Here is an 18975-nt window from a genome sequence, read left to right on the forward strand (position 1 = left end):
TATTTTCTTTTTTATTTCTTTTAGCAGCTTGTAGAAGGGATGTGCGAACGGACATGAAGAAATGATTGGATGATCGTATTGTTGATTTTCCCTCCTTATTTGTGGATCCTTTGACGTTTTGGGGCTTTTTTTTTTTAATTTTTTCTTTATTTGTTGGTGGTTTTGTTTTTGGTTTTTGGTTTTTTCTTTATTATTATTATTATTATTATTATTGGTTAAAAGCTTGTGGAAAGGAATGTGTGAACGGATGAGGTGGAGGATTAGTAGGTGCTGACATGTCTTGTTCATTTTCCCCCGTTTATTTAAAATAAATTTTTTTTTTTGTTGTTGTTGTTGTTGTTTTCATTCTCATGAAACCGCGTTGAAAAGAGGGGTCTTTTGCGGCTCTTTTTTCTTCTCTTTCTTCTTGTTGTTGTTCGACGCACTCACTGTGGCACTGCGAAGGCTACTAATCTCCATGTGGAGGGAAGCCTGGTGGGTTTTGTGGGGCCTGAGAAGGAGACTGCCGATGTGATCACCTCCCAGCCGTCCCGGTTCTCATATTTTATTTCTGTTGAATTTATTTGTAATCCTGCCGTGGGTGAGAAGGGGAGGGAGGGAGGTGTAGTTGGATGGATCTCATCCGGAGTGGGGAAGGGAATGTTTTTGCGGGTACACTGAAGCAAACTGTCATGTATCTTTTTCTTTCTTTTTCTTTTTTTCTTTTTTTTTTTTTTTTTTTTTGCTCTTTTCCTTTCAAAGGTGTTGCTTAGAGTTTAGCCTTCTTTTATTATTATTATTATTATTATTATTTTCGTTTTTTTTTTTTTTTTTTTATTATTTGTTTGGTTTTGTTTTTGCTTTTTTCTGCTTGTAGATGCATGCTTTTAGGAAATCACGACTTCTTGGGGGGACTGTGTGCCTCCTTGTCCTTGTGTTACTACCGTCGTTTGTGTGGTGTGAAGAGACGGGCGTGTCACCGGATGTATTGCTCTCGTGGTATGAAAAGCTTTTGTTGTCTGAACCTAGCAGGGATCCAAGTGGTCTCGGCTTTCGTTCTTTTATGAACATGGCTGCATTCGAAGAAAGTGACGACGATAAGTGCATGAATGGAGGCATAATGAGAAATGGTGACTGCAACTGTCCCGAGGCTAGTAATTTTACAGGTCTGCGCTGCGAAATGTGCCAGCGCAATGAAGTGTGCGCTGCCCAGCTTGACGCATCCAGTGTGTGTCAACATGGTCTCGCCATACGTGGATCCAGCACACAGTTTGAATGCTCACTGAACTCCCCATTTTTATCTATACTCGGGGGCGGTCGAGCAATTGAGGCGGTTGTCGCATTGAATTGCAGCACGGAGGATGGTACCGCTTTTGCCGCAGGCGAGGGGGGCGTGTGTAGCCTCACTTTATTCCGCATTGAGCCCCATCGTGAATTTGTGGATCCTTTTTTCCATTGCAACACTTCAGAATGCTCCATGCAGTTGGTGGTACAAAACAAAGGTAATGAGAGCAACGATCCACCGAAACCAAGTCGTGCATTTAAAGCGGTGGTGTTGACAGGACAAGTGGTGATTCTCACTATATGTGCTTTGATTGCCTTGCTGCGTTTTGTATCTTCTACACTCGGCTACCGTCGCAAGGCAAAGATTGTGGTTGGCTTGGGAGTCAGCTTGACGGTTTCCACGGTTCTGTTTATTAGTGTGATGCTCATTTTAATGCGGTCCGAAGCCTCCGATGTATACGCCGTGTATAAATGTAAGCACACGGAGTGTCACTGTTCCAAAGACCCACCTGAGGGCTATGATCCTGTTTGCTCAAAGTCACTCGTGGGTAATAAGATTTTGCCGCTTATCAGAAATAGTATTCGATATGCATGTAATTTACGTACGCGTCACTGTCAACTAACAATGGAAGACATCACGCTCGTGTTTGACCTTGAGTGCAATGCCAGCGAGTGTGTTGACACGAAGAAGTTTCCCAATGAACCAAAGATGGTTCAACCAGAGACGGTGCAGGCGCAGCGCGACCTCCTTTTTATCCTCACCCTCGTGCTCACTGTAGTGGTGCTCTTGATTACCGCGCACGCCTTGTGGCTCCGCTCCGTATCGCGCAAGCGGGCTGCAGAGTTTGTACGCATGTTCGGTCTCTCGGAGCCGCAACCGCAATTGGAAAAACGGTGTTCTCTGGATGTAGCGAGCGATAGCAGTGGTACTCCTGCCAAAACTTCTTTGCTGGAGAAAAAGGGGCCGCAGCAGCAAAACCGACTTTCCCTGCGAGGAGATTCTGCAGAGGAGGATGTGAGCTCCAACGGTACGGAGTCCATTGGGCTCTCCTTCCACAGGCATCCCGGCGGATCGCACACGACGAGTGACGCCAGACGTATTCTCATCGCCATGCCACACGAAGCGGACCGCATTGAGTACTTTCGTCGTCTCACGAAGTCCCCTTTTGAGCTGCAGTTAACGGACCTTGCCTACTCCTTGCCCGGCTCACGATTTGCCGCAAAGGAGGAGACGAGAACACGTCCACTTCTGAACCGAGTGAACTTCACGGTGCGCTCCGGCGAAGTGCTTGCCATTCTTGGTCCATCTGGTGCAGGCAAAACAACCTTGCTGGATCTCCTGTCAGCACGAAGTAAACAGGGCAGGACGACAGGAACCATTTCCCTCAATGGCACACCCGTCAACACGGCTTCGGCTAAGTCAATTAAGCAATACCGTAACATCATTGGATATGTCTCACAGGAGGATACTTTACTACCAGCATTGACTGTGCATCAGACAATTGAATACGCGGCGCGACTGAAACTTCCACAGGCCTTTTCTAACACGACCATTAAAAGTATTGTTCGACACATGATAGAGGCACTGCGGCTACAACAATGTGAACACACTGTGATTGGTGATGGAAGTGGTCTTCGAGGTGTGAGCGGGGGCGAGAAGCGTCGTGTCTCTATTGCGGTTGAATTGCTTGCGAATCCACGTATTCTTTTTTTGGATGAACCAACAAGTGGTCTAGATGCGGTCAGTGCAAAACGTGTTATGGAGTCTGTGGTAGAATTGGCTAAGGAGTCACCCATGCAGGCGTATGCGCCACATTATTTTGCTTTCAAGCCTATTGTCATTTTTAGTATTCACCAGCCATCGCAGGAAATATTTGAATTGTTTGATAAACTCCTGTTGCTCTCCCGTGGGGTGAGTATTTACTGTGGACCGGCCTGTATCGCGGCAGAGACGCTTGAAAAGCGTATTGAGCGCATTGTGGGTGGTGCAAAGTCGGTTCCGCGTTCTGCCGATCATCCGAATCATGCGGAGTACCTTATGAAATTGGAAGATATTCTTGACGACACTACCCGCATGGAGATTCAGGCGGAGGATGTGAGTTCCACATTTGGCATGATGCAACACGAGGGAACGGAATTTTTCCGAGAACCCCGCGAAAACAATGGCACAAATGGCGTAAGTGAATGTGAAACGCTTGTGGAAGGCGATGATATTCTCCGCAATGCATCCACCCTTCATGTCTATTATGCAAATGTGTACCAGCAGCTTGCGCTCTTAAGTTCACGGGCCGCATGCTGCCTTATTTCGTCCTTCCATCTGCTTTTGTGTCACGCGGCGGTTACGGCGTGTGTTGGGGGCCTCATGATGGTGCTGTATCACGATCAAAGACTTGACCTCCCTGGGGCACTGAACCGTGCCGGATCCATCACATTTATGCTGCTTGTTGTTTCCTTTGTCTCGCTCAGTTGCTTGGAGCAGCTTGTTGTCGAGCGAAAGCTCTTTGTGGTGGAACGGGAAAATGGTTTTTATCGCACTCTACCGTACCTTCTCTCGAAGATATTTATTGATATTCTTCCACTCCGCATCGTCCCTGCGATGGTGCTTGCGTCGCTTATTTACTTCCCTATGGGACTTCGCGTAGACGATGGGGTGCACTTCTTTTGGTTTGTTGTTATTGTGGTGCTCTTCTCCATCTGCATTACGCTTATTGTGCTGTGCATTGGAATTATTACGGGATCGTTTGGAGCGGCAGCGTTACTTAGTAGTGTTTTTATTTTGTGGAATTTTGTTTTTGGTGGGTTTCTCGTGCAGTCCGAGACGGTGCCAGCAGCACTACGACCCTTTCAAATGATGTCGCCTTTTTTTGCCGCCTTTGAGGCGTTGCTTGTGAATGAGCTTGACGGGCAGGCTTGCACATTTTCTCCGACAGACGAAACGGGGAAGCCGTCATCAACAAGCATCCCAATCATGTGCCTTCAATACCTGTCGAACATTGGCCTGAAGCCGAAACGCTTCAACACAGACGTGGCACAACTTGCGGGCTCCATTCTTCTTTTGTTATTCACCGCGTGGTTGCTGCTCGCGAAGTTCACCAGCATTGCGCGATGATGTGCGAGGAACAAAAAAAGGGGGGGTGAAGGGTTTGGGCTTTTTTTTTCTTTTTTTTTTTTTTTTCTGCTGGTATCGCGCGACGACGGAGAAGAGGAAATATAAAACAAACAAACAGAAAAAATAATAAAAAAAATAAAAAAAAGAGGATTTGTGGGTGTGTGGGTAGTGAGAGCGATAGCAAAGACAAGAAAACGAGAGAAGTGAAAAAAGGAAGGAAAGAAGGGATGGATGGAGCACTGCGGTGGAGGGGAAGAGGGAACCCCCCCCCCCCTTCCCCAAAAAAAAAAAAAGAAGAAAAAAAGGACGATGTATGTTTCTTAGAGAGTTTTCTTGAGGAAAAAAAAAAAAAAAAGAAGAAGAAGAAACGATCTACGAACATATTTCTTTTTCCCCCTTTTTTTGTTTGTTTTTTTATGTAGGTATATTATATATATATATTATATTATATTAAATATTATTGGCTAATTTAGATGGGCACACATCTGTCTATCTATGTTTCTTTCTGTTTTTCTTTTTTTTTTTTTTTTATTTTTTTTTTTTTTCTCTCTCTCTCTCCGTTGATGCTGAATGACAGCATGAAGAGTGAGTGACGTGAAGTGCGTGAGGGAAGTGTGTTTTCTGTTTGTGTATGTATCGGTTTATCGTGGCTGTCTTTAATCTTATTTCACTGAAAGAAGTTTGTGCTTGTGCATCGAGGAGGAGGAGGGGGGGAGGAGTGGGGAGGGGAGGAGGGAGTGGGGGAGGAGGAGGAGATGTGTGAAGATATTTGGAAGAAATAAGAAGGAGAATATTCTGGATGGAAATCCAGGACAGTTCTGCAAAATATATTATATGCTTGTAATTATATACATACATACATACATACATATACGTGAAGACGGAGGCGAGAAGAAAAAGAAGAAGGATTTTATTTACCTCCTCCCTTTCCCTCTCCTCTTCTTTTCTTTTTTTTTTTTTTTTCATGCGTCTTTGTTGTGTTGAAGAGAGAGAGAGAGAGGTGGGGGGGGGGTGGAGGGGAGTCTCACACTTTTTCCGGCGTCACTGCACACAAAATCAGTCTGCCTGTAATCTTTGTTTTTTATGCGGATGCGTGTTTGAATCATGTCTTCTTTTTGTTTTTGTTTTGTTTTGTTTTGCTTCTCTTCATGATATCCACATCCAATATCTTTTTTCCTTCTCACACATTCATACAATATAAATATAAATAAATATATTTATATATGTGCATACACAAAAATAGACTGACGACATGCAGAAAACGTTATTTCCCGTACCCAAGTCGAATGACTACCAGTGGCGCAATTTGTACCTGAAGCAGTATGGCATCTGCACGTACGCCCCGCCGATGCCGCAGCATTTGGAAGTGATGACGGCCAACGCATTAAAATTGAAGTCAAGAGAAAAAATTGACGATAACAACATCAGTGCTAGCACTCAGACCGTCTCTTTGGATAGTGAGGAGATGGAAATGATAGAGGCCTCAGGCTCACGGTCCTCCACCCCGTCACCGTCGCGGCGAAAAGGTGGCTCGGTGTCCACACAGGGTTTTCGACGATCCTTCCTTGAGGTTCAACGGGTGTCAACGGTAGGTGACTTTTTGGGGTCCCTCAGCGACCAGCAACTTTTCTCGGCCAATGTCTTTTCTTTTTTAAGTCAACACGAAGGTGAGGCGACCTCGTCGCAGTTGCCACGAAATCCACTTGGCTCGGATGCTCCCTCTCCCTTGAGATTTCCTTCCATTTTACGCAATTCACAGGTGAATGCGTCAAACAGGACTGCGTTCCCACGTGGTGCGTCCGTGGATGAGGGAGGGAAGTTGGTTCCAGACCCAGCGGACGATCTGCTGCTTCTTCAACGTGAGACATGGCAGTTGCTGATGGATAATCGCATCATGTTATGGTTTGAGCGGGAGGCAAAAAAACGTGGGAGAATTGCTGCAGGTGTTCAACGACGCCTGCTAGAAGTCGTCACATGGAAGCTGGAGGGCCAACAAAAAACACCCAACACGAAGCCAGGTGAAGATAGGACGAGCGATGCTACGGCTATTGGTACCACTGAGGAGGGAACGGGAAAAGATGGAGCGGTGAAAATTATTCCCATGGACAGCGAGGAGGAGGAGGACAAACCGGAGTTGGGCGAGGAAGAGAAACTCATGCAAACACTGGAACAATTTGCACCGTTTTTTGCCGTTATTTCTGCACCTGAAGTAATCCAGAGGATGACAACCAGCTTTCTTATGGCAAAGAAACGTGGACGACGCCATGAAGTCCCGCGTATGATTGGCCTTCCTCTCTTCAGTCAGTATAACACATGGCGTGAAACGTATGAGAATCGCGTGGCGTGGAGTTTGTCACCTTTTAGTTTTTTTCTCATTCATGATCATAGCTACAATCACGCTCATATTTCGGCTCTCTACGTGCTACTGGATCTTATTGGCAGTTCTTTCCATCTTCACACAGCAGAGTGCCTGAAGAATGAAAGCAAAAGACAAACTGCAATAGATATTCGACAGCGACGCATCCGCAGTGCCAAATATAGTTTATCGAATGCGTCGTTATGTCCATTAAATGTTGCACAGCGTCTCACAGAAGACATTCTTCTTGCATATGAGAACAGCACGGCACGTACGACATTATCGATGGCCCTCTGTGTCCAAGAATTTCTTACGGAACTTGTTCTTGACCCTGACACCGCCTCTTCTTTTTTGAGTAATGCTGCCTTGAGACGTCAGTGTGGAACAGACATTGTTGCTCCTGGCAGTGATGCCGGTGTCTTTAGCGCGACGAACAAGAAGAATGAAACCTCTTTTGAGAGCATGGATGACGGAACAAAGAACGAACAACAAGAGCCAACCAAGGATGAAGCTGGCGTCATGCCTGCCGAAGAATCTCAGGTTATCGACTGGAGCTCCCTGAGGAAACTGACGGACACAACGTTTGATGAACTTTTTTCCCTTGTTAACTGGTTTGTTGACACGCCGAACGCCAACAGTCTCATTTCCAGCGAGGCCCGAACTAGAAATGACTCTCTTGTTTTAGCGAATGCTTCACCTGCACGTGGAAAGAAGGGTTTGACATCGCAAAGCTTGGCTTTCAGCACATCATTATTGCAGGAGAGCAAAAAGAGTAGCCAACAACAAGCACTTTCTGACGAGAGTACCGTTCAGAGCAAAGAATCTGGCTACGTTGTTGGATATGTAAGGGAGTATGACGCCACCATGACGATTGTTGAGGCCATAACTCGCTATGAATTACAACGACAACGCATGGCAGAAACTCGATCAGGTGAGCAACGACAAAGAAATTCTGTAACATTAGCTCATAGGAAGAATCGAAGGAAACGTCTAGCCGCTTCCCGTACCCAAACATATAATGACTCCGCCGCCGTGCCAGATCTTCATGCAGGGGCAACGCTTCTTTCAACACCACTGACGTTTATTACAACATACATCCGCCTCCATGGTGCCACGTGGTTGATGGAGTTACTGGAGCGGTTGTTTAGCATTCTTCGCCGAGAGAGCGTTTTATTGTATGTAAATGGATTGGAAATGGAGGCCCCTCGACAAAGCTCTTTTCAGGGATCGATTTCACAGTTGAGCCTAAGCGGCGACAGAACCAACGATGGTGTTTCAGGCTTTGGGCCTGAAGTTGGACGCTGGCGAAATTCGGGTCAAAAACAGGCTACCCATAATCAACGACTGGACCTCTTGGAAGACCTCATTTGTCAAGACATTCAGTACGTTATGGGAGAGTTTTGTAGTGCATTGTTTGGCAAAAGATCTGTGACACGGCTTCCGCAAGGTATTTCTACACTATTGACGAACTTTTGTACAACGGTACATCTCCATCTACTTCAACAACATGTTAGCTTTGACATTACCCATGATAAACCCGCTATAGCTGTAAGGAAATGTCTTACAGAGATGCGGCAAAAACGCGTGACGGGTGGAGGTACGGTCAACATGTGGAGTCAAAACAAACCTGACTCTATTGAGCGACTTATTCGAAACATTGAGGGTAACCGATTGGCGAAATTTATTCTTTTTGATTGCTGGATTTTGCCAACCCTCAACAATGCTGTGGAATTTGGTTACATTTCCGAAGAGGCTTCAAACCATCTCCGCTGGAACTTGGATGCATTTGCACGATACCTTAAAATTGTTTTGAACTCTTCCTTTTCCAACGCAGAGAATGCCGATGTGTATATTCATACCATATTACCACGAAGAGCATCCCTTCAATCCCAACGTGGACGGATGACACCTTCTGCGGAAAAAAAAGGCCGTACTCAGAGTGAAGCACCCTTGGCACCCCGCTGTGACATCGTTAAGCTACCACCCCTCATCAACGGTGTTTACGATATAGTCTCGGGGTCTCTCATGCAATTGCTTCGAGACCCTTGTGATGATTTTGTGGACGACTCGCACGAGAGGTTTACTTTTGGAGATGGATCATCTTTAGTGGATTTCCCGTCACAGAAAGATGCGAACACGAGTTGTAGTTTAAAAGATACACGTAAGTGCTGGGAGGATTTATCACCTGCCCTTAGCTATTTAAATGAATCTCTCGGCATCACTAGTGGTGACGCGGATGTTGAAGTGTATGAAGATGAAGTGGATGTCACTCCGGTACGGATTTTAAATATCTTTGCTGCCAGAGCCTGTAGCAACACCTCAACAAAGGTGGTGGTGACTGAGTATGATGTTGCGCCTTCAATAGCGGCGGCGTGTATTAGTAAAACATTTTCACTGGTTTCTGGTGAACACCCCATTGTACGGAATGCATACCTTTCAGGCGCATTGGTAGGTCAATTTAGATCATCACCTTACTTGACATGTCTAATTGGGGTTCTTTTACATCCTCATACCGCGTCAAGGTTTTTGGAAAATATCCTTCATAACAATCGTGCATTCTACAATGCACTTTTACAGCCCCTGCAGGATGAGAATTTGTTGAATTTGATATCTCCTTTAGTCATGACAAGAAACCACCTGCCGCTGGTAGACTCTAATGAACTTCTTTCATTAATAGCAGCCATCCCCATGCATTCAACTGACACTGGAAGTTCTGTTGAGACGAAGGCGGGGGATAGCGAGACAAAGATGAGAGATAGCGTGACGACGAGGGAAACCAAAATGAAGAATTTACAATTGGCAGCGTGGGAGGCCACAACAAGTAGTCTTCTGCAAAAGCGAGCGCGAGCCACCACTGGGAATATTCTCCCTCCAGCTGTTACTTTCCACCCGCAGATTCGGCGTATTGGACCAACGGATTCATACCAGTCACTTCGCGCTACCGCCGAGATCCTTACGCGGGAAATGGGGCGTGCTCCATTATGCTTTGATACATGGTGGCGCGCAATGGTTGTGGCACTCGCCGTAAAGGCAATGAATGTCATTGAGGAATGCAGCGAGGCAAAATCCATGCAATGGGAAAATTGGTGCGATTCGCAATTACATGAAATGCAGCGAGAGTGTCGTGGCTTATGCACGTACTTTACGAAGAACAAAGGTAAAAATATTGACATTAGCAAAGAGAAGGCGTTGTCATACACAAAGACCAAGAGTCGCCTTGTAAGCTCTGTGCTTTCCTCTGTGACAAAAGCCCCGTTGGCACGAACCGTGGAGGAGCAGAAGAAGGTGACAAAAGGGAAGAAACGTGTCCACTCATCTTTAAAGAGAAAGAAAAAGTAAAAGAAAAAAGGAAAAAGGAAAAGGAACCGAAGAATAAACGCATATATATTAATTGTCGTATGGGTTTGAGGGGAGAGAGCGGAGCGATGCAGTGCTGCCTGAATCTTTTTGCGTTTATTCTTCTTGCGGATGGAACTGCTCACATTGGGAACTACACCGGAGACGTGCGAGGAAGTAAATGTGGCGCTGTGGACATGTGCACATCAGGAGAGTGTGTTCTTTTATAATGCGGTTGGGAGAGTGGGTTTCATGGTGGAAAGAAAGAAAGAGTTCGGCTTGTTTTTTTACTTGCGGTTTTTTTTGTTTTTTTTTTTAATTGACATGTATGTGGTTTTGTCTATTTACTCACACAATGTACAGAGAAGGAAATAAATACACAAACAGAAACGGAAGGAAGGAGGGAGGGAGTCTCTCACAGAATCTGCGTCATTTCTGGTCGCTTTATGTACGTTATATGTTTGAATTCCACATCTCCCTGTGTTTTGTGGTAAACATGTTCGTTGGAACATGAAATATTTTTTTTTTCCCCACTTTTCTGCTGCTGTTTTATTTTCTTTTGCAGGTTGATGTTGATGTCCTTTTTTTTTTTTTTTTTTGGCTTTATTTGTTTGCGCCTTCCCTTTGAAAAAAAGAAGGAACATTTGAGAGAAGCGAAGGGCCCTTGCCCGCTATGAGTTTTCGCCGCGGTAGCGCAGAGGAGGAGGGGGAAGAAGTGATGGGAGCGGAGGGGGTCCCGGCCTATGTCAGTGAATTAGCGGATGCCTTTGCATGCAAACTGCGTGAAATGGAGGCACTTCATTACGCCGCAGAACTTGACACGTTGGCGGGTATTCGCTGCGCGCAGCTGTATGCAGAGGTGCTCACTGGTCTGACCGCTCTTGGGCGAATGAGATGGACCACCAGCGGCGGCGACACGAGACACGTGGAATGAAACCGGACACGCGGACGAATTATTTTTTTTTTTTTTTTCCTTTTCTTCTTTCCCACCCCCGCTGCATTTTATCTCACAGAGCATCCGTCATGATTGAATGCGTTACTATTTTCTTGTAAATTTTTATTTTTTAATTATTATTTTTTTTTACTTTTCTTTGCCTCGCCACTTTTTGGGATGTTTTTTCCCCATTATTATTATTGTTTGCTGCATTTACTGCGGTTGCTCACATTACAGTACAGTTTTGCGTGTTGTTGTTTTTTTTTTTTTTTTTTTACGAAGAGAGAGAGAGAAAACGAAAGGGAATTTGTCGATATGATTTAATGATGCATTTCTGTAAATATTTGCAGCCACCGCCGCCCTCTCTCTCTCTCTCTCTGTCTTTGTCTCTCCCAACACATACATCTCGTTTATTTGAATGGAAAAGCATACGATAGCTTTCTAGTTATATATATATATATACATATATAAGCAAATATACGGCAAGATCAAAGCGTGTGGTGTTGTTTTTGTTGTTGTTGTTTTTCCCTCCTTTACGACGGCCAGGAATAAGCACAAGAAATGACTATTATTCCCTCTGAGAGTGCAAAGGAATACTCAAGTCACGTTGAGCCATTTGGTGATGGGCACAAGATTACACTGAATTCACCGAACCTACGCGTGTCTTTGCTGACGCAGGGTGCCACGGTTTTCTCTGTGCAGTACCGCGTGCCGCAGCTGGCTGGCGGGGACGTTGCTGACAAGGAAGGGTGGGTGGAGCTGGTACTTGGATTTGACGTACCGGAGGAGTTCGCGAAGGACAAATTTTACATTGGCAGCACCTGCGGCCGTTACGCCGGTCGCATTGAAAATGGTGAGTTTGAGTTGAACGGAAAATCCTTTAAGCTGCTTCAAAATGACGGCGAAAATACGTTACATGGAGGGCCGGAGGGGTTTTCGTCCCGGCCGTGGAAGTACATCCTGTTGGAAGGGGAGGAAGAGATTGGCATCTCCTTCCACCTCATATCGCCTCACCTTGATCAGGGGTTTCCTGGGGAGCTGTTCGTCACGGCAACCTACGTCATTTTGAAAAATGAGCCGGCAACGCTCAAGTGGAATCTGCAGGCGGTTTTGGCCGCCTCCACCCCGGCGCAGTCCACGGTCATTAACCTTTGCAACCACATTTATTGGAATCTTAACGGTGTACCGTCACGGCCGCGTCGGCTTCCAGAGCCCATCACAAACCATCACATGCAACTTTACTCCGGCTACGTGGCAGAGATGCAGGAGCTCATTCCTACAGGCTCCATGAAGTCGGTGGAAGGAACGCCGCACGATTACAAGAAGCTACGCGCGATTCGTGAAGGCATGGAGGCAACGCAAGCGGAGGGTCGAGATCCTCCAGGATACGATGATCCTGTCGCGCTCGACAAGTGGGACTCCAAACTGCATGAAGCGGGCCGCCTATTCAGTCCCAAGACAGGCATCACTCTGCAATTGGATACAACGTCACCGGCGGTTGTCGTGTACACCGCGAACTATCTTCCAGAGAATGCCAGCGGTGAGGCAGGCGAGCGATTCCAACGGCACAGTGGCATCTGCTTGGAGACGCAGTACTTCCCCAACTCGCCCCACATCCCCTCCTTCCCTAGCACAGTAGTGAGTAAGGGAGAAAAGTACGATGAGACAACCGTATGTCACTTTAAGTATACTCCGAAGAGTTGAATGGAAATGTGGATATATATATATATATATATTCTTTTACTTTTGTAGTGGTGGTGGTTCTTTTTCTTTCCGTTTGTTTCCGGATGCGTTGAATCTTTTTTTTTTCCTTTTTTCTTTTTTTTTTTTTTTTTGAATATTCGCGCTGTCAGACGGACGGACGGACGGACATTAATACGCAAGAAGGGAAGAGTAGTAAACACACACACACACACACACACACTGTGAAGGGAAAATATGAGGCTTAGTGGGTGGCGATGGAAGGTGGCAATGAAAGGCTTGCATGTTGAGTTGGAAATAAAAACGGTGCTTTTTTGAGAAATAAAGCCATTTTCAGGGAGGGAAAACAAAAACAAAAAGAAAAAAGTAAAATAAAATATGATGAAGCAAATCGAATATTTCCCAAAATATCACTAACGACATTTGGATGTATGCGTGGTGTTCCTCGAGAAAATAAAATATTTATTTATATTTTTTTTTTTTCTTGTTTGTGTGTGTATGTATTTGTGTGTGTGTGTGTGTTTTATTTTGTTTCCTCTTGTTGATATTGGGTGGCTGCGTACTGGAATTTTTTTTCCCTGAAATTCTTGCGATATGTCTTAAAGATCCATTTTACGCACATCTTTATGTACCTTCCGTGCCGCAGCGTTCGTCCCTTATTTTATTGATTGTGTTTTTTTTTCTCCATCTCTAAATCCCCTCAGACCCAATTTTTTATTTTATTTTATTTTCCTCTTGTATGTGTGTGTGTGTGTTGCTTTGTTGTACTTTTGGTTTGTTTTTTTTTTGTTTCTACTCTTTCTAACGGTGAAGAGGGACTCACGGGCGCGTGAGTGAGTTGTTGGGCATCTGCCCCCTTAGGCCGTAGAATGAACATTGTGACCTCGTACTTTGTGGTGAAGCGGCTGCCAGGCAGCATTTTTCTTGGCGAAGCCTCACTGCGGCACCGCGATGCACGGCAGGAGGAGTACATGGACTGCATTCGACGCAACGCGGCACACGCGGAAGTGGTGTCACTCCACATTCTCATCGAGGGCACCGAGGCGTACCGCCAATTTCGTCAACGTGTCATGGAGGACGATTATTTCTTTCAGTCCAAAGAAATGAGGCGTAAAATTGTGCCGGTGCTGTGGCCAGAGGCTCAGCCTACATACGCGGATCTGTTTCAGCATGCCAACAAGTTGCTGCGTGGGAAGCTGACGATGATCTGCAACGCAGATGTTTACCTCCCACAAGTCGGGGCGTCTGTGCGGGAACTGCAGAAGTTGTTTGATAGCGATCCTACCCGTCGCCTCTCGGTGGCCTTGACGCGGTACGAAAGTGAGGACCGCCGTGACGCCCCTCTCATTGAGGCGTACAGAGGATCACATGACGCATTTATTTTTCGTCCACCAACGGAGGCGTCGTTTGTGGAGAGTGTGCGGCACCCACAAAACTGCTACAAGGCAGAGAATATTGTTTTGTACGAATTGCAGCGTCACGGCTACGTTGTGGTAAATCCGTGCCGGAGCTTCATGCTTGTCCATCACCACACAGCGGACTTGCGTCAGTGGTTGCCAGCCGTGGATGAGGAGCGGTACGCGCGGGCACCGCCCTGCACCATAGCGGAGGCACTCAGCATGTTAAGACAAACAAACCGTTCATGACAACTTCAAATGTTGTTGTTCTTGTTGTTGCTGCTGGCCGTAGTCTATCTTCCTTGTTTCTCTGTGTACATGTGTGTGTGTTTGTTTGTGGGATGCTCACAGTCCACACTTCTTCTCCTTTTTTTTTTTTTTCTTTATTTTCTTATCCCTATCGCACTGAGGGGGTCATAAATATATTGAGTGAGACCCCACATATCCCTCTCTCTCTCTCTCTCTCTCTTTTCTTTGTTTTTTGTTTTTGTTTTCTTCTTCTATGGCGTTGTATGCGCACAGCACTTCTCTGTCTTTTCTTTCCCCACTCTTTTCTCTTCATTTCTATTTTTCTGGTGATTGTTGTGTTTGTGTGTTTCCTGTGAGAAGCGAACGGAGCGTGTAAGGCGACGGTTGCCGTGGTAGGAAGTGGTAGCGGCACCCAAACAAAATATTTAGGAGCATTCAAAGATAGAAATTGTAGGGAAGGAAAAAAAACTGAGATTATTTGAAATAAAAAAAAATTAAAAAAAAAAAAGCGGAGGAGGGGGTAAAAGACAAGAATTGCCATCGCCCGCCCCTTCCTTCACATACAAACACATAGAAAAAGACAAAAAACAACGAAAGGGGGAGAAAAATAAAATAAAATTACTTTTTTTTTGTTTTTTTTTTTTTTTTTTTTTTGCTTTTCTCTTGTCTCTCCGTTTCACAAATGCGGAATGCACTTTATGCGCCTTTTAATGATACCCAAAATTCATCCGATACTTCCCGCCCTGACACACGGTTAATACGGCAACATCCAAACAATTCTCGTCGTTTGCACAATTCCCCGTCAGAGCCATTTTTTTCTGGTTCCTTTCGGGGGAAGCCGGGGTTATCGGGACGCGGTTTCTTTTCGCTATGCGGCATTTTACGTCTGAGCTGCCTCTACACAATTTCGGATCTAATACACCGACCACGAAATTGTTGTATTGGTGTTCTGGCCGTTGTACTTCTTGTGCTCTTTTCTGGAGCTGTTTTGTTAGGCATTTGGAAGGCTCCATATGTTCTTCTGCGTCTCGGAGAATTAAGTGCGGGGGAGATGGATATGGTCATTATGGGCGGAAGCGTTGACCTCCCGTTTATTAACTACACCGACATGGGCCCAAGACTTGAACGTTCTCCCTATGTAAAAGGTGCTACACCACGCTGGATCTTTCGCGGCGAGGCCAGTAAGCATAAAAATGTATTTACCAATGACAATGACCGCGTTTCTCCCTTGACGGAAGTGGCACGAGTAAATGTTCTTCTCATCGACAGTGAACGAGAGCGTAAAATCGGCATCGGGAGGGCCTGGGGACATCGTAACACGGGATTTGCGGAGGCGCATGTATTTTATTCCCTTTTGGATTATCTGAATGTTCGCCCAAACCTTGGGGATCGTATAAACATTCAGTTCTCACCTAAACCTCTCCTCCAAGGTGACATGCGTAGTGAAAATGAAAAGTTGTTTCGTATAGAAAAACCCACCCCTGGTAACGATGTGAACTCTATTTTGCTTTACAGTTTTTTTCAAAAGAACAGTATTACCGAAAAGTCCATCAGCGTTTGGGACGTTTTAAATTTTGATATTTCTGTGAGTGTTGTGGATGGTATTTATAGTGCACGTGGGAAATACCCCTCCGCTTTAGGGAACATTGTGATTGTGGACTACAAGCAACTTATACCTGCCTTTGCCGAACAAAGCTGCTCTTTTGGTCCTCAATCATTTACACCCAAAAGGGGAGTTTTTTTACCCTCGACCATGGATATGTTTGGTATCCCCACCATGCTCTCCCAGTTTAATATTTTGGAAAAGGTGCCTACCCTTGCGGTCACCATGACAGATCGAAGTCGTATTTATTATTTGCCAACGGAAGATCGAACAAGGGAAATGGTGGAGCGAAGCAATGTCATTATGCGTCAGGGAGTGGGTCTGGACTTCAACGGTACCGTGTATTTCCCCTTGTCTGAGGCCATGGATTCATTTGATATGTTGAAGATTATACTTGTTTCTTCTCTCACATGTTTTGTGATTGGAATTGTCGCACTTTGTGCTCTCTTGTTTTATGCACTTTTAAACACAAATGCGGAGGAACGTCGATTTGAATTTGCCATGATACGAGCCCAAGGCTTGAACAAGACGCATCTTGTGATACTCCTATTGACACAATCATTGGCCTTTATTATTCCCGGTTTAGCCACTGGAGCAGCTTTTCTTGTAGGGCTCAATGCCCTCATTGAGTATCTACTCTCCCGATTCACGGCGGCAACACCTCGCATTTTATTCGTCCCGCTGATACCATTGTTTGTGTCTCTTGGACTGGGCCTCGTCCTGCCACTTTTAACAGGTTGGAGCCTTCTCTCACGTGTCCTTGGAGGTAGTTTGCGTGATGCCTTGGATGTATACCGTCAGGTGTCAAACGAAACGAAGGTTGTGATGGTAAAACTGGAGGAAATGGGCATTTCAACATGGCAATTGATCCTTGGAGCATTTCTTGTTGTGGCAGGATTTATTGTTTACTACTTGATTCCATTCAGCTTTATCTTTGAAAACATGATGCTTTTGTTCCTACTATTAAACCTTGTACTTGTCGTTATGGTGGTGGGTATATGTTTTATTGTGACTGTCGCAGAGCCGTACATTCAGCTAGTGTTTCTTTGGTTAATGGTATGGGGAAATGAAAAGCGACTATTAACAATTGTGAAGAAGAATTTATATGATCACCAAAGTCGTAATGCAAAGGCCTTTATGATGGTGTTGATTAGTGTGGGGACCATTATTTCCTCCGGTGTGATGTTTGTGATGTTGTCGAATGCCTCTGAGGATATGACGCGTCTTACGAACGGTGCCGATATCAACATTGCCTCTTCCGCATTTGATGTGCCTTTGGACGAGAAGGAATTAAATGCTTTTCTGGAGAAACGACGTGGTTTGTATGTGGAACAGTGGGCATATCACAGCTTTCCACTTGACAATTACCCTCAAATGGTTCATTCGTCTCGAATGGGTACGATTGTTGGATCACGTAACCCTATGTGCATTGTGGCGGTGTCTGAACATTTCTTTAATACTGTTTTTCCAGAATACATTATGGAAGAAGCTAAAGACTCCCGCTACAGTTACAAACTTACAGTGGACGGTAAGTATGATTTGGTGAGAAGTATGTACGAACATAAACCTTTGCCTTCCGGTACAGTTGGTCAAATCATTGCAACAGGACTTCCATTGGGTGCAGAATTGCCAAATATATTAAACAAGAAAACCTACATTATACCTGCCTTGGTGTCGTCTGCAGTTCGTGATAGTATGGGTACTGAAGTTGGAGGAAGCATGATATTAGAATACAATTACCGCGTGTCAGATACGATTGTAACGACAAGATTTGGTGTTGAACCACGAGGCCTTATGAGGCGTGTATCAGGATTTCCCGACATCTCGCCTTTCCCTAACAAACTGGTCGACAGTGAGGTGCTGCTGCCACGGAGTTACTTCAAGACACTGGTGAGGCCCTGGGCCATGGATTTTGGAGATAAAGAGAATTTTACATTAGCACCAGGCACCGTGACGGAGGTTAGGCAAAAAAAACTATTTGTACGGCTGCGAAAAAACATTAGTACAAAACAACGTATTACTTTTTTGAATGAAATTCAGGCATATTTGGATTTAACATTTCACTCAGCAAGTGATACACAAGAGGTGATGAAGGATTTGAGGGTTATCCGTGAATTTATTATGTACTTTTTTTATTTTACCTCCGTTATATGCATCTCCCTCTGTACATTAATGCTTTGGATAACGTTTGTGGCCAATGTGCGTTTGAACTCTCGAACGTTTATGGTATTACGAGCAGTGGGATGCCGTAAAGGGCAAATTGCGCGTATTATTCTTTATGAGGCCCTCAGTATTGTTCTTTCCGCCTTTTTGCTTGGTGTGGTTGTGGGGGTGATTGTCGGATTAACGTTGGCACTTCAGCTTGTGGAGGTAATGGTTTTGCCATTTCGATTTACTTTGCCTTACAAGTTAGTTTTTGTGCTCTTTGGTCTTAGCATGATTGCTGCGGTGGTTGGCTCCATGCTTCCTTTCAGGACAATTGCCAATAAATGCATTAGTTCGGGGTTGAGGAGCCTGTAACATACATGTTCATTCCCTCCCTCCCACCCGCCCGCCAACCCCTTCTTCCACCGATTGAAAATAATAAGGGAACGAGGTTGCCCTCTTTTTTTTTTTTTTTTTTTCCTTTTTCTTTGGTTTTTGTTGTTTGTTTTTTAGCTGAAGAAGGAAAGAGAATCCTTTTGTCTGTGTGTGTGTGTGTGTCTTTTAGCACGGCGTTTACACCCATGTATATATATATATATTTAAATGTATTCTTGTGTAAGTCAATTTTTGTTTCCATTTTATTTAGTACACTACGTACATGTAAGCATATATACACATGTGTTTACATGTATATATATATATATATAGAGAGAGAGAGAGAGATTTATTTTTATTGCGCCCTCTTTTTCTTTTTTTTTTTTTTTTCTTTTTTTTTTTTTTTTTCTTTGCTGGGGCGTATTGTTCGGCTTAAACAACAGTGCCGCTTATAGTTATCAAAATTATTATTATTATTATTATTATTATTATTATTTCTATTTTGTG

At 44.7% G+C, this 18975-nt stretch overlaps 5 protein-coding genes across 5 annotated transcripts, besides 37 other annotated features; all 5 read left to right on the plus strand.

Annotated features, from left to right (window-relative positions):
- Positions 1 to 18975: part of a sequence feature (heterozygous, Esmeraldo-like haplotype) that runs on past the window's edge.
- Positions 126 to 183: a sequence feature (T-rich).
- Positions 188 to 213: a microsatellite.
- Positions 298 to 321: a sequence feature (AT_rich).
- Positions 322 to 341: a microsatellite.
- Positions 679 to 723: a microsatellite.
- Positions 767 to 792: a microsatellite.
- Positions 797 to 846: a sequence feature (T-rich).
- On the plus strand, positions 857 to 4372 carry Tc00.1047053504425.70 (hypothetical protein, conserved; the record flags this gene model as incomplete). Its single annotated transcript, XM_808098.1, has 1 exon — positions 857 to 4372. One exon carries the CDS (start codon positions 857 to 859, stop codon positions 4370 to 4372), a length of 3516 nt encoding a protein of 1171 aa, XP_813191.1.
- Positions 4413 to 4438: a microsatellite.
- Positions 4462 to 4519: a sequence feature (A-rich).
- Positions 4796 to 4825: a microsatellite.
- Positions 4871 to 4917: a microsatellite.
- Positions 5069 to 5127: a sequence feature (GA-rich).
- Positions 5218 to 5243: a microsatellite.
- Positions 5300 to 5335: a sequence feature (T-rich).
- Positions 5486 to 5514: a microsatellite.
- Positions 5567 to 5597: a sequence feature (AT_rich).
- Tc00.1047053504425.80 (hypothetical protein, conserved) lies at positions 5625 to 10067 on the plus strand (the record flags this gene model as incomplete). Its single annotated transcript, XM_808099.1, has 1 exon — positions 5625 to 10067. The coding sequence occupies one exon, from the start codon at positions 5625 to 5627 to the stop codon at positions 10065 to 10067; it is 4443 nt and encodes a 1480-aa protein (XP_813192.1).
- Positions 10050 to 10093: a sequence feature (A-rich).
- Positions 11016 to 11036: a sequence feature (AT_rich).
- Positions 11115 to 11148: a sequence feature (AT_rich).
- Positions 11360 to 11390: a microsatellite.
- Positions 11445 to 11468: a microsatellite.
- Positions 11560 to 12702, plus strand: Tc00.1047053504425.90 (aldose 1-epimerase-like protein, putative; the record flags this gene model as incomplete). Its single annotated transcript, XM_808100.1, has 1 exon — positions 11560 to 12702. The coding sequence occupies one exon, from the start codon at positions 11560 to 11562 to the stop codon at positions 12700 to 12702; it is 1143 nt and encodes a 380-aa protein (XP_813193.1).
- Positions 12715 to 12734: a microsatellite.
- Positions 12798 to 12833: a microsatellite.
- Positions 12899 to 12922: a microsatellite.
- Positions 13150 to 13182: a sequence feature (AT_rich).
- Positions 13185 to 13221: a microsatellite.
- Positions 13412 to 13491: a sequence feature (T-rich).
- On the plus strand, positions 13569 to 14345 carry Tc00.1047053504425.100 (hypothetical protein, conserved; the record flags this gene model as incomplete). Its single annotated transcript, XM_808101.1, has 1 exon — positions 13569 to 14345. The coding sequence occupies one exon, from the start codon at positions 13569 to 13571 to the stop codon at positions 14343 to 14345; it is 777 nt and encodes a 258-aa protein (XP_813194.1).
- Positions 14455 to 14492: a sequence feature (T-rich).
- Positions 14541 to 14565: a microsatellite.
- Positions 14819 to 14853: a sequence feature (AT_rich).
- Positions 14968 to 15010: a microsatellite.
- On the plus strand, positions 15028 to 18468 carry Tc00.1047053504425.110 (permease-like protein, putative; the record flags this gene model as incomplete). Its single annotated transcript, XM_808102.1, has 1 exon — positions 15028 to 18468. The coding sequence occupies one exon, from the start codon at positions 15028 to 15030 to the stop codon at positions 18466 to 18468; it is 3441 nt and encodes a 1146-aa protein (XP_813195.1).
- Positions 18554 to 18604: a sequence feature (T-rich).
- Positions 18678 to 18698: a sequence feature (AT_rich).
- Positions 18760 to 18800: a microsatellite.
- Positions 18837 to 18880: a microsatellite.
- Positions 18932 to 18964: a microsatellite.

Source organism: Trypanosoma cruzi, genomic scaffold (genome assembly GCF_000209065.1).
Source record: "Trypanosoma cruzi strain CL Brener 1047053512269 genomic scaffold, whole genome shotgun sequence".
NCBI classification, from domain to species: Eukaryota; Euglenozoa; class Kinetoplastea; order Trypanosomatida; family Trypanosomatidae; genus Trypanosoma; species Trypanosoma cruzi.